Source organism: Sus scrofa, chromosome 1 (assembly GCF_054392235.1).
Source record: "Sus scrofa isolate SSC_HxYL_T2T_F1_AM1 chromosome 1, Sscrofa_HxYL_maternal_Yorkshire_Landrace_v2.0, whole genome shotgun sequence".
NCBI classification, from domain to species: domain Eukaryota; kingdom Metazoa; phylum Chordata; class Mammalia; order Artiodactyla; family Suidae; genus Sus; species Sus scrofa.
The window spans coordinates 255,246,247-255,260,599 of NC_139383.1; the positions used below are offsets into that span (position 1 = coordinate 255,246,247).

The following is a 14,353-nucleotide window of genomic DNA, read 5'->3' on the forward strand; positions in this document are numbered from 1 at the left end:
TAAATGTCTAGATTCATCCTTTTATCATATTATTCAATAAATTAAAATTATATGAAAAATTGAAACAATTTTTATTATAAAAATTCAATTGGATTTTTAGAATTTCCAGTTGTATTTATTCAATGAAAGTAAGCACCAATCTTAGACTGAATGTTAGAGAACGTAAAGCAGAAATACAAGTAGATCCTCTTGCTTTTCCCCTTTAACTCCCAGTGCTCTTGGCCTCTTTATGATGTCACTTCTCAACATCATTAATTTGAACTTACAGTGTTTAAGTTCTGGCAAATCATAGGTGGGGGAAATGTCTGTACCAAGATTGTAAGTCCTCTTGTCAAATTTAATGTTTTAAAATAACTGAATTGCTCTAGTTAGCTTTACATTATCCTCTTTAGTATAGAGATATGTTTGCTAATATTATTAACATGCCATTGACAAATAAGAGAGTATATGTTTAGCAGACACATATGTTCTCAAGCAATATCATGAGTGGTGTTGATCCCAGACTTAACTAGTTCATTCTCTTCAGTAAACAGATATTGGGTATTGGTTGATTCTTTTTCAATGTGAGTCCTCAGTTTTTTTTAATAATATTGTATTTTGGGACATATAGAATGAAATAATTAGTGGCTGACATTCAGAGAACTATCACTTCCTTAGAGCCTATTTAAAAATTTATGGAAACTTTTTTTTTTTTAAATCACAGTGACTGAGGAGTACTACTGACTTATAGAGGGTATATAGGTCTAGGGTACTAAACCTTTGGTAATAAGTGGTGCAGCCCCACACAAATCACATCTAAATGCTAACTATATCTCCTTTGAGAAATACTGAGTACGCAAAAGCGCTTTGCAATGAAAAGAAAATTACCCAGATGTGGGAAGTTTGATGATAGTAGTATCTTTATGCTTAATTTATCATATGTTCATGTGAGAGGAAAGTAAAACCTTTTAATTATGTAAACCTTTTCACCGTGAAGACATGGAACAAGGGCAAAGGCATATAACTCTGAAATATGAAGGATATAGGTTTTCTTTGGACACTTCTGTTAAAGAAAAGATGCAGTCAGATACCTTATGATATCACTTTATATGGAATCTAAAACTTAAACTAGTGAATGAAACAAAAAAGAAACAGATTCACACATATAGAGAAAAAATTAGTGGTTACCAATGAGGAAAGGGAGTGGGGAGAGGCAATATAGGGATAGGGGATTAAGAGGTACAAACTATTACATGTAAAATAAGCTATAAAGATATATTGTACAATAAAGGGGATATAGCCAATATTTTAATAATTATAAATGGAGCATAACATTTAAAAACTATGAATTACTGTACTGTATATCTGTAGCTTATATAATATTAGACATCAACTATACTTCAATAAAAAAGACATACAATGAATCTGTGGGTGATAACACATTATTGAGACCCTTTATCCCTTAAATATTTTATACACTTTTAAAACATATCCTAACAGATACATTGTTAAAGGAAGAGTAAAAGCAAATGTATTTTGTACTTAGATTAAGATTTTTAAAAAAAATTCATAAACTTGGTTAACATTAACCCCTTTTAAAAAATCTCTCCAGTGATAATGTACAAACATTTTTCTCTTAAAAAATAAACTCTCCATGTCTCCTATTTGGGATCTCCACTTTTTATTTAAGAAAACCTAAATCTAGACTCCTTTTCTAAGTCATGAACATATTCTATTCCACAATGACAATGTGTATCTTCTTTACCTAAAAAAGCTTAGAGATACCAAGACTGATTTTGAAATGATTAAGATATGTGGACCTGAAGTGAAGGCAGATTTGTGGCTTCTGTGTTCCATGTAATCTTGCTTAAGATCAAGTATTAGCTATTGTGTGTATATATACATATTTCAAAAACTAGTCATATCAAGAAATAATGAAATGTTTGATTTAATTGTTGCATTTCTTCCTCTTTTTAGAGTAAGGAATTATATTGGACTACAAACTTTATCTTCAAAGTTTTGAGGGTCCTATTTATAAAGGATATAAATAAATTTATATTCACATAGAAATAGTTTCCAAACAAAAAATAATAGGAGTTCCCTTGTGGTATGGCAGGTTAAAGTCTGGTGTTGTCACTGGTGTGGTTTGGGTTTGAACCCTGGCCTGTGGACCTCTACATGTTGCAGTTATGGCCAACAAAACCAAATAATAATAATAAGAGATACACTTACAGTTTTTTTTTTTAAATATGATACTTCAAAAATTGAATCTGAATTCATCTTAGAAAACTTGACTGTCTCAGAGAAGTAAGAGGAGAGATGTGCCACCAGCAGGATCAGACTTAGGGGAAATAGTGAGAAAACTATCTAATTCCAAAAGATTAAACTGATTTAACTGCTTATGACATATGTACATTTATATAGAGAGTGAGAACTACAGTATTTAGATCAATGCCATTTTGGGGTCCCATAAACTCTTTTCAGTAAAAATGAAAGAAATTTACATGTAATGAATTGTCACTAACCCTAACCTAACCAACTTTAAGAAACAAAGGCATTTTCAACCACACCATTCAGTTACATTTTGCCAGCTTCCAGTCAGTCCATTCTGCCCCTCACCCACAAATCGCTGCTAATTTACCATAAACAGTCTTGCCTATTCTTGAAATTCACACAAATTAAATCATAGTGTATAAGTTTTGTGTTTCTGTATTTTTTTTATTTCATTATATGTTTCTGATTCATCCATGTCGTCATGTTGCATACATCAGTAATGCCTTACATAGCTAAGTAGTATTCCAGACATTCACTAAAGAGCCCGAAATAATTATTTTTCAGGTGTCAATTATGCCTCCTGTGAATAAAAACAATTTTATTTCTTCCTTTCCAATCTTAATGCTGTTATTGCCCTAAAGTGCAAAACAGGGTGAGGATCACAATGCTGAATAAAGTGAGCATCTATGCCTTGTTTATAGTTTCTATAGGAAACAGTAAATATTCAACTACTAATTTAATTTTAATAGTAAGTATTCTCTAGACTCATTTTATCCATTTGAGGAAGATGCCTTCTATTCACAGTTTTCTGAGTTTTTATTGTGAATGAATATTATGTTTTTTCATAAATTCTTCTGCATATCTTGAGATAATCAGATGAATTTTCTTTTTTTTTCCCTTTTCTTTTTTTTTTTTTTTTTAGGATTGCAGGTGTGGCATATGGAAGTTCCTAGTCTAGGGGTCAAATATGAGCTGCAGCTGCCAGTCTACACTACAGCCACAGCAATGCCAGATCCAAGCCACGTCTGCGACCTAGACCACAGTGTGTGGCAACACCGGATGCTAACCCACTGAGTGAGGCTAGGGATAGAACGCACAGTCTCATGGATACTAGTTAGGCTCGTTTCCACTGAGCCACAATGGGAACCCCACAGATGAAATTTGTTATATGTTACTTGGAGTGATTGCATTGGTTAATTCATGTATGTTAAGCCAATCAGTTTACACACCAGAAAGTAAACCTCAATGGTTATGATATATTAGCCTTTTTATATATTATTTAGCAAGAAAAATTAATGAACCATTAAATAATTATTGTCTCATTCTGGAGTTCCCATTGTGGCTCAATGGAAAGGAATCTGACTAGCATCCATGAAGATGTAGGTTCAATCCCTGTCCTCACTCAGTGGGTTAAGTATCTGCTGTTGCTGTGAGCTGTGGTGTAGGCTGCAGATGCTGCTGAGATCTAGCATTGCTGTGTCTGCAGCATAGGCCAGTGGCTACAGCTCCCATCTGACCCCTAGCCTGGGAATCTCCATATGCCATGGGTGCGGCCCTAAAAAGACAAAAAACAATAATAATAATATTTTTTGTGTCTGTGTTAATGCATGGTATTGGCCTACAATACACATTTCTGGTAATGTCCTTGAGACATTTTGCTGACAAGTTTATTTATATTGGTCTAAAAAATGAGTTGTAACATCCCCCATCGTCTTGTTTCTGAAAAACTTGTGTCGTATTACTATTTTTTCCTTAAGTTTTTAATTTAATTTATCAGTAAAACCCCACAGGCCCTGTGCTTTTCCTTCTGGGAAGATTTTTGATAGTGAATTAAATGTATTTAATAATTATAGGGCTAGTTAATTTTTATTATTTCATCATGTGTCAGTACTGATACATAAAATGAGTTTTACAAGAAACTCATCTATTTCACTTACGTTGCTCATTATTAATGATAGTTCTCATTATCCTTTAAAATCTGTATAGTTATAAAAATCTTCATCTGTCCTAATATTGGTAATGTATGAGTTCGCTGTTTTTTCTTCATCAGCTTTAATAGGAGTTAATCAGTTTTAATAATCTTTTCAAAAAACAAAACATGGAATTTTTATATTTGCTCTAATTTTTTTTTCTTTCACTGATTTTGGCTTAAGCTTTATTATTTTCTCCCTTTAACTTTGACTTCAGTTTTATATCATCATAATTCTAAACCAGAGATTTACAACAATGATTTTAAATTTTTTTCTTATATAAGACATTAAAAGATATAAAATTCTCTCTACAAACTGTTCACAATATTCCACAATTTTTGATATAAATTATTATCCAGTTGCTTCTTTTTTATAAGTGTGCATTGTGATTTCTGTTTTACCACTGGTTATTTGGAGATGCTTTTTTTTTCAAAATATTTGTGTGGTTTCTACATACTTTTGACCTTTGAAATATGTGGGGGCTAATGGCACTGATCCTGACAAAGTTAAAATCTGAAAATAACTTAATAGTGGGCTCTCCAAATTCATGGTACTGCATCCAGGGATTCAAGTAATAATGGGTTATGTAGTACTGTAATACACATTTATTAAAAAATATTCATGTCTAAGTGGAAATGTGATGTTTAAAACTGTGTCGTCCAAGGGTCAACTATGATTTTGTTATCAATTTTTAATTCAACAGCTTAATGATCAAAGAATATGCCCTAGAGATTGCACAAAAATTTAATGGACCATGCCTATGTAGCACTTTTTATATCTCAAATTTAATAAAATTTAAAAATAAATTTAATAACATTATTTCATGAAATATTTCCTCTTTCAGAGCATTTAGAACATAGAAGTTCATAAACATGGTTGAAAATCAATATTTTTCAGCAGTGTATAAATGTACATTGGCTAGATCCAAACCTAGAGATTTGGATATAATAGGGCAAGTAATTTTAATGTATATCCTCAGTTAAGAAATCACTAGGCTTTATAATATTCAAATGATTTATTCAAAATTTTGTAGAGTGGCAAAAATGTGCCAGATTTTGTTCTGGGAACTAAAGCTTTAATGAAAGTACCAAGTTTTTTTTTTACTATACTTTTAATATTTATGTAATGTCAACATAAGTAAAATACTGTGTGAGTATGTGTTATTATGTTTGCATGTGTGTTTGTGTGTGTAAGCCTAAAATATACTAATGATAAACAATGACTTTATTTCTATAATATAATGGGATGGTGTATAATGATATTTCTCTAACATATATTAATATCTGCCTTGATTACAAACAAATACAAATTAGGTATAAAACTCCTCTTTGTGTAGAGGAGTACTACATGTTCATATAGTTCTGAAAGTAGAAACATAAGTAGAAATTACTTTGCAACATGGTTTTATTTTTCATATTTTCCTAGAGAAGAAAAAAATATCAAAATTCATATTAATACTTGTAGTATATACTGACACACACACACATTCAGAGACACCACATATGCCATTGAATGATTTGGATTTTGTTTAGTTCTGAGAATATTTTGAGGATCTGATCTTATTATAGTTTTTGTAAGATGAATTTTATAATTCTTACAATATCTTAGAGTTCAATTTCAAGAGAATTAGAAGCATAAGGTGGGAAACAATCCAATCATGATTTCACATTAAAAATAATTGCCCATATTTCAATAAAGCAAGTTAGAGAATTTTTTTAATGTTTTTAATCCACCTTGTTTTAGTTCTGTTGAAGCCTGTGCTAAAATCACATATTTGCTCCCCTATATTTTTCTAGGATGAAGTAATCTTACATAATATTAAAGATCTAAGAATGTAAAATATTTCTCTATTTGGTGGTGAGAAGTGTTTATGTACAATAAGAGTCATTAACTAGAGTGATTTTTTATAAGTTAATTAAACTTTCCCCTTTTATTTTAATAGCCAAAAAATAAACTTTGGGACATATGATAATTACATTCCAGGTAAGATGATGAATTTTTTTATCATAGATGAATGAATAAATGATAAAGTGATAGCTGTCATGGAGATGCAAACTATTACATGTAGAATGGATAAACTGGAGTTCCCGTCGTGGCTCGATGGTTAACAAACCCGATTAGGAACCATGAGGTTGCGAGTTCAATCCCTGACCTCGCTCAGTGGGTTAAGGTTCCAGCATTGCCATGAGCTGTGGTGTAGGTCGCAAAAGCGGCTCGGATCCCGCGTTGCTGTGACTGTGGATAGGCCAGCGGCTACAGCTCCGATCAGACCCCTAGCCTGGGAACCTCCATATGCTGAGGGTGTGGCCCCTAGAAAAGACAGAAAGACAAAAAAAAAAAAAAAAAAAAGAATGGATAAACTATGAGGTCTACTGTTCAGCACAGGGAACTCTTGTGATAAAACATGTTGGAAGATAGTGTGAGGAAAAAGAATATGTATATATGTATGACTGGGTCATTCGCTGTACAGCAGAAATTGACACAACACTGTAAATCAACTATAATAAAAATAAGATAAAATTTAAAAAAAATCAGCTTTTAGTTTTCCTATGCACTTTTCTCATGGGTTAGTGAATACTTTCTAAGGACATTTTGTTTTTAACCCCTAAGACTATTAAGTGAATATATTTAGCAGCATAAGGGTGGGCATATTTACATATTAGAAATCATACAATCAGATAATATTACAGTTGAAAGGCAGTATAAAAATATGGATAAACAACATCTTACCTGTGTCAGAAATATCTTCTACTATATTCCTGATAAGATTGTATATGGCTCATAATTGGCCAAAAAAATTCACTATTTGACAAGGCCAGTCAATCTGATGTTGAAGGACTTCATATATCATATAATTAAATTTTCCTCATATACTGAACTTAAATATGTCTTTCATTCTGCATATTTTCTCAATGATTCTGATTGTGTCTTTAGGAGACTCATAGGGTGAACCTATTTGCTCCTATATACACAGTTATTGTACATATTAAATAGAGTTATGTTATCTCTCTCACTGGTTTCACTGATAACTTCAATTTTTTTAACTATTTATATTACAGCTTCCATGTAACTGTCAATCACAAGTCTGTAGGTACTCTTTATTTATCAGTTTTCTCAATTAGTATGCCACCTATGACAATGCAGCTCTTGGGTGTATAACATTTACTCTTGCAGCTTAGTAAATTATGATTAACTCAGGGGATCTCAAGCGTTAGCGTCTAGATTCAACCATACAGATAATGAATAATTTAAACAGGCACTGTGCTAACTACTTTGGGAGCTACAGAAGTAGTTATCATATTTTCTGTTCTCAGGAGAATTGTGTTCTATCCAAAAGAATACAGATCTTTCTGGGAGAGATAGAAACATTAAAAGGAAACAATAAAACTGTTTCTCTTCATTTACATTACAGACTGTATTAGTTTCACAACGACTATATAGAAAACTGAAAAACTAGTCAAATTTTTAAAAAATCAAATTTTATTTTCTCATATTAATAGTACTGAATTTCAAACACTAGCAATTAAAAGAAACCATAATTTGAATCACTTATTTACATTAAATTATCTTACTGTCATTTTAGATCTGATGAAATTCTATTTACTCTGAAGTACAGCTTAATATTTTCTTATTTTAGTCAGTGAATTAAGCAAAAAATCATGGAATCAGCAACACTTTGCCCTGGTATTTCCCAAACCACCAAGACCAGGAACAAAAAGGAGATCAAAACCTTCCCAACTACGCGACAGTACAATTCCTGTGAGTATTGAAACATCACATACGTTTATTGGTAATAAGCTTGTGAAATTATGTACAGTTGTATATGTTATAGATCAGTGCTGACCAGTGGAATTTCTGTGATGATGAAAATATTTTATATTTTTTGCATTCTGATTCCAGTGTGGCTACTCTACAACTGAAATGAGGCTAGGGCAACTGAGCAATTGAATTTTACAATTCAATTTGATTTAATTCACATGCAGCTTTTAAATAGCATATTGGACAGCATAGTTAAAGGTAATACAAATTCTTCTACTTGGAGAAATTAGGTATATTTTATGTGCATTTCACCATATAAAAATAATTACTTTATCTCATATTAACTATTTGTTTAGCAACCCCACATTACAGAAAATATGTGTCCAAGAAGCAAAGAAATACAGAGATCCTAATGCTACAGTTAGTATGAACATTCAGAAAATATTACCCAGTTAGAGATAACCCTTCATTAGAATCATGGAGTTACATTATACACTGAGGAAGTTTTGGTGCATTCTCATTTCCTATGATACAGAATTCAAAATTCTGAATATTAGGAGATTAAAATTTCCCAACGTTTCTGGAATCATCAAGGTATATAAAAATGTTCTAAGAAAAGTTTTCACAAAATAATTTATCATCAAATTGTTTGCTTTAGGTAATGTATCTAATCAGTAGTGATTCACATTACTTCTGACTTTTGATCTTCCTTTTTCTTTCTTTATTCAACTTATTTTTCCATTGTTCATTAGCATTCTTCCCAAATTTGCTATTTTTGCAATTAAACTTTTATAGCATGAAGCTATTAAATGTTAGAGAATAATTAGTTTGAGTTAGCATAGAAATGGAAGGGGGTAAGAAAGTCCAGGAAATCTCAAAAACAACAACAAACACAAAAGCCTCTCATAATTACAAAGAGAGGTTTTAATATGTCATTAGTTAGTGGATATCTTTAAGAATTTTAACATAAAATCTTGAGGTAATTATGAAGATACTGTAAATTGAAATTAGGCCTAAAATGAGGCTTGGTTATCCTTTAGTACCAAAAGGAACAAAATTGGAAAAGCATAATAAACTATAAAATCTACCATTTATCCATTGTCTATCAAAATCTAAAATTTTTTCATGGTTGAAGTTAAAATATATTTGATATCTAGTAATAAAGGCAGTGTTACTCACACAAAAGTTGTTCACCATTATTCTAACAAATATTTCAGAAATATGATGAAGAGAAATTAAGGGGAGATCACAGACGACCACTATGGATGTACCGTTCTTTAATGAGAATTTCTGAGAAACCATCTGTTTATTTAGCTGCCAGGAGGCAGCCTGTACCAATGAAACCAACTGGTCCCTCTAAGGGGGATGCTAAAAGTGTAGGGAAACCTTTATCTCCATCAATAAAGAAAGGTAAAGAAGACAAGAAAACAGACAAGGACAAATCAGATTCAGAAGCAGAATCCATCATTTCACAGGGAAAATCTAGGAAAGCTTCAAAGAAAGAACCAGGAGCTAAAGAAGAAAAAGCAATTGAAAAGAAAGAGTCCAAAAAAGATAAGAAAGGTCCAAAGAAGGGAAAGGAATCTGATACAGAATCAGAAGCTGAAAAAGGAGATGCAAAGAAAGGTTCCAAAAAAGAAAAGAAAGATTCAAAGCAAGGCAAGGAGTCAGCTACAGAATCAGAGGGTGAAAAAGGAGATGCAAAGAAAGATCCCAAAAAAGATAAAAAAGGTCCAAAGAAAGGCAAGGAGTCAGCTACAGAATCAGAGGGTGAAAAAGGAGATGCAAAGAAAGATTCCAAAAAAGATAAAAAAGGTCCAAAGAAAGGCAAGGAGTCAGCTACAGAATCAGAGGGTGAAAAAGGAGATGCAAAGAAAGATTCCAAAAAAGATAAAAAAGGTCCGAAGAAAGGCAAGGAGTCAGCTACAGAATCAGAGGGTGAAAAAGGAGATGCAAAGAAAGATTCCAAAAAAGATAAAAAAGGTCCGAAGAAAGGCAAGGAGTCAGCTACAGAATCAGAAGGTGAAAAGAAAGACGCAAAGGACAAGGAAGGGAAAAAGGATTCAAAGAAACCTGGTGACAAAGGTGATGAATCAAAGGACAAGAAAGATTCAAAGAAGAAGGAGAGTAAAAAAGGAAAGAAAGATGAAAAGAAGCCCAGTGAGGCAGACAGTGAATCAAAAGATACTCCCAAGAAAGATGCCAAGAAAGATGCCAAGAAAGATGCCAAGAAAGATGCTAAGAAAGGTACTGAACCAGAATCTGCTGATGCCAAGAAGGATGCCAAAAAGGATGCCAAGAAGGATGCCAAGAAGGGCAAGTAGGCCTTGGATAATAATTCGAAAGCATATTAGATGAAATAATTTTAGTAGTCTGAAACTGAAACTATGAGTGAAAAAGGAGATTTAAACATTAACAAAATAATTTTTTAAATGGAGTAAAGAATACAAAGATGGACCCAGAAAATCTTCATTAAAAATATAAGAAAGATGTTAAAAACATAAGAGATGATTCACTGAAGGACCTGGAAGATACTTACGCTAAATCTGGGGATACGGAGAATTCAATGAAGATCCCTAGAAAGTTTCAAAAAGAATATTCAGATAAGGATGTAGAAGTTGATGATACTGAATTTGTAAATACAAAGAAGAAAAACAAATCAACAAAGGTGTCAAAAAATCCAAGGATGCAGATGCTGAATCCACAAATTTAAACAATCTGAAGTTGTACCCACAGATAGATTTAAATAAGGAACCATAAGAATCAAGAGAAATAAAAAAAAAATGTCAAAGTCTACCTCAAATAAATAGAACTACAAATTAAAGGTAGCATTTCTCAAAACAAAAATAAAATACTACTTTTTTGGTGAGCTGATACCACCAGATCTGAAGTATAAACAGCCACAACCAGGTTAATGGATATTGAATGCTCTACTTCCAACCCAAGATAAACACACTTGGTAAGTTTGTTTTCCTTTCAACTCCAATAAGGTAAAAAAAAAAAAAATAACTGAAGTAATTTGAATTAAAATTTACCATTCTTTAAAATATCTGTAATCTGCTGATCAGGTTTTTACTAGACTTTAATCAAGTTTGACTTTTGCATTATAAGAAATATGTAAGAATTTGCTGGGAACACCACATGTATGAAATTTTTTAAAGTGCCAATGGAAAGTTTAAGGGAAGTAGAATTATTTATGGTAAGGGATAAGAGACTCATTTATGACATACAACTTTAAGAACTACTTACCAAGAATTTTGTTTGTTTTTAAGCAGAAAACAGTGGCTGACTTCTCTCCATTTAAGGAAGGTTGAAAAGTGATTCCAAATTAAAAATGTGAGTAAAAGAAGTCAATTAATAAATAAATACATCCCTACAGAGGTACTAAGAGAAGTCATAGATAGGGCCATCATAAAGACTCTCCTGACACTATACCTCAGGTGGCGGAGTGTTTTAAGTATAATACTGGTGATGTACAGCAGTCAGTGGCGTGGATTCAGTTCCTTGACCAAGAGTATCTGCCTTCCACAAAAGGGAGCAGGAATATAAATATGAGTGGGTGGAAGAAAACAGGGCCATAAACCTCAAGCTTGAAAGCATGCAGCTAGAGTAAGGAAACAGAAACAGAATAGTATATGGAGGGCATGGAAAACTGTGACCTGCCCTTGGAATGCCAACAAGGTCATGCTAGGGAAAAACTTTGGGTAGTTAAGGCTTATGGGCCCTGTGAGGGGAACACATAGGCCTGCTGTAAAGGTTAATGGATGGGGATGCCTTCCAGAGACAAGACTGATGATTGTTAGAACCGACTCTGTTAACCATAATTCCCCCAGGCTTGTGTGGTCCCTGTAAATTTTAATCTATAGTCTCTGTCCCCCACGGTTTTTGTTCACAATCCTAATAAAAGATAGACCCTGAGCTTGCTCAGGGCTTTTGCTTGTCACAGAAAAAAAAAAAATGTGAGTAAATTTAAACAAGACATTAAAGTGATTTAAACAAGACATATTAAAGTGATTCCTGCTAAATACATATATAAAACCAAATTTCCCAGAATTCAAGAAAGTCTAACAGAGTAAAAACATCTCCAGATGTTATTTAGATGTGAAAATAATTAACTTTATATCGTTATAACTATATTATACTATGTTGTGACCCATGAATCCTATTAATGTGAAGACAAGTAAAAAATTTGCCAATTAGTGACAATTAAATCTTTCCTGACTTAAAATATTCCCTCGGATAAGCTCAACATTGCTTCAGAACTTGCCAAGTGATTTTCTTTCCCCCTTATCCTTCCCAATATAAACTCCAGATCTAAGGTAAAGCTTCTCTGTAATATTAAAGGAAGGGTCTCCTATTCCATATGCTCTCAAGAGCTAGCTTTCTATTAACAGTGAAGGATAATTATTTTGTCTGTTCTTTAAACATTGGCCCCTGTGCTCTACATCAACCACCTGAGCATTAATGGCTATTGTAACTGGTGGTCTTCCAAGTGGTCCGACATTGCTGATCTGGATCTGTTCTAATGACAAAGAGAATCAAATCTCACCACAGTTGTCCCACTGCTTCCAGGAAACTCATTAAATCGCTTCTTAGATTAAAATCCTATTTCAGATTTTCATTCTTTTCTGGAAATGTTAGCATCTGAGAATTTATTAAATCATTTTAAATCTCCCTTTTACCTCTAAAAAAATGCCCTTAAAATTATTTTCTAACACAGCATTCAAAAGCCAAAATTTAGATTCAAATGTAATATATAGTGAAAGAACAACTGAACATCTGCCTTTATCATTCTAACGAAATACACCAAGGTCACGAGGAACCTCCATGTAGCCAAATCCAACAGCAGTTTTATCCTGGCTCTTCTTCCCTTTTCTATCTATATTTTCCTTACATAATTCCCATGGATTTATTTACCATTCATGTGCTATTGAATCCTACATTTAAACCTACTATTGACTTTCCACTCAACTGTAAATTCATATATCCAAATGCTATATTAAAGCATCTACATGACTGTCTTCCAGACATCTAAAAATTAACATGTCCCAAGAGAACTCTTGACACCGCTCCAACTGAAACCTGTTTTTCCCCAAGTTTTCACCAACTTAGTAAATAATACTGACATCTAACCTGTTGAATAAATCCAACATGAATGAGTCATTCATAATTACCCTTTTTTCTTTATCCCACTTATTGATAGTCCTTTCTGACTACCTATAAAATAAGTGAATTGTCCTATTACACTGCATTTCCACTATTTCCACACTAGAAGTACAATTAGGCATTATATCTCAACTGGAAACCCCCCAAGCCCCAACTAAATGATGCAGGGAAAGTCCCCTACATCATTTCTCACCACCATGCAACAAACCATTTTCAACACAAAAGTCATCATGTTTCTCCATTACTCCCAACTTTCCAGTGTATTAAAGTCACATTTAGCATAAACTATTCTTATGCTTGAGTTTATGAAGTTTTTAACTAACTGGATGCTATTTCTCTGTCCTCATGTGGTACCAAAATTCTCTACCATACTCTTGTCACACTGGACTTCTATGTTTAATCACACTAATCATTATGGTTCTTAGGCTTCACACTTTTTCCCTCAGCTTACAACACAATTCTTCAAGAATTTCACATTGTTAATGCCTTCAAATTATTCATTTTCAGATTATACTTTACCTTCCTAGATATTTTAAAATAGCTTTTAGTTTTTAGAGAAGTTTTGGTTTTACAGAAAATTCAATCAGAAGGTACAGATTTCCCATATATGCCCTATACACCACAAATGCATAGCTTCCTCCCCCCATTATCAACATTCCCCACCAGAGTAGTACATTTTATTTATGTATCATTATCACTCAAAACCCATAGTTTACATTAGGATACATTCTTGGGGGTGTACGTTTTATGTTTTTTTAAAGAACATGACAACATATATTCATCATTATAGTGTCATTTATAGTAATTTTACTGTCCTAAAACTCCTCTGTGCTCTGTTGATTCATCCCACATTTTCCCTCTACCCCTGGTAAACACTGACCTTTTTACTTTCTCCAGAGTTTTTCCATTTCAAGAACATTATACAGTTGGAATAGTACAGTTAGCAGCCTTTTCAGACTGGCTTATTTTATTTAGTAATATGCATTAAAATTCCTCCATGTCTTTTCACTGCTTAATATTTAATTTCTTTTTAGTGTTGAGTAATATTCCATTGTCTAGATGTAGCATAGTCTAATCTATCTTTACCTATATATCTAACGAAAATCATCCATTCACCTACTGAAAATCAACCTTGGTTGAATCTAAATTTTGGCAGTTATGAATAAAACTACTATGAATAGTTATATGCACATATTTTCATGGAC

The 14,353-nt window shown here is 32.7% G+C and overlaps 1 protein-coding gene across 5 annotated transcripts in view; it reads left to right on the top strand.

The window, feature by feature from the left end:
• Nucleotides 1-234: 234 nt before the first annotated feature.
• The window catches only part of CYLC2 (cylicin 2), a 47,989-nt gene continuing 33,870 nt past the window's right edge, over nt 235-14,353 (top strand). For 3 of the 5 annotated variants that reach the window (XM_085003725.1, XM_085003714.1, XM_085003718.1), the window contains exons 1-5: nt 235-318; nt 6,166-6,206; nt 7,861-7,982; nt 9,200-10,941; nt 11,258-11,318. In XM_085003725.1, the coding sequence (XP_084859851.1) occupies nt 302-318; nt 6,166-6,206; nt 7,861-7,982; nt 9,200-10,306 (1,287 nt within the window). In that variant the 5' untranslated portion in view covers nt 235-301 and the 3' untranslated portion in view covers nt 10,307-10,941; nt 11,258-11,318. Of the gene's footprint in view, nt 319-6,165; nt 6,207-7,860; nt 7,983-9,199; nt 10,942-11,254; nt 11,319-14,353 lie in introns of all 5 variants that reach the window. The other 2 variants (XM_085003731.1, XM_085003736.1) reach the window with 1 other exon arrangement.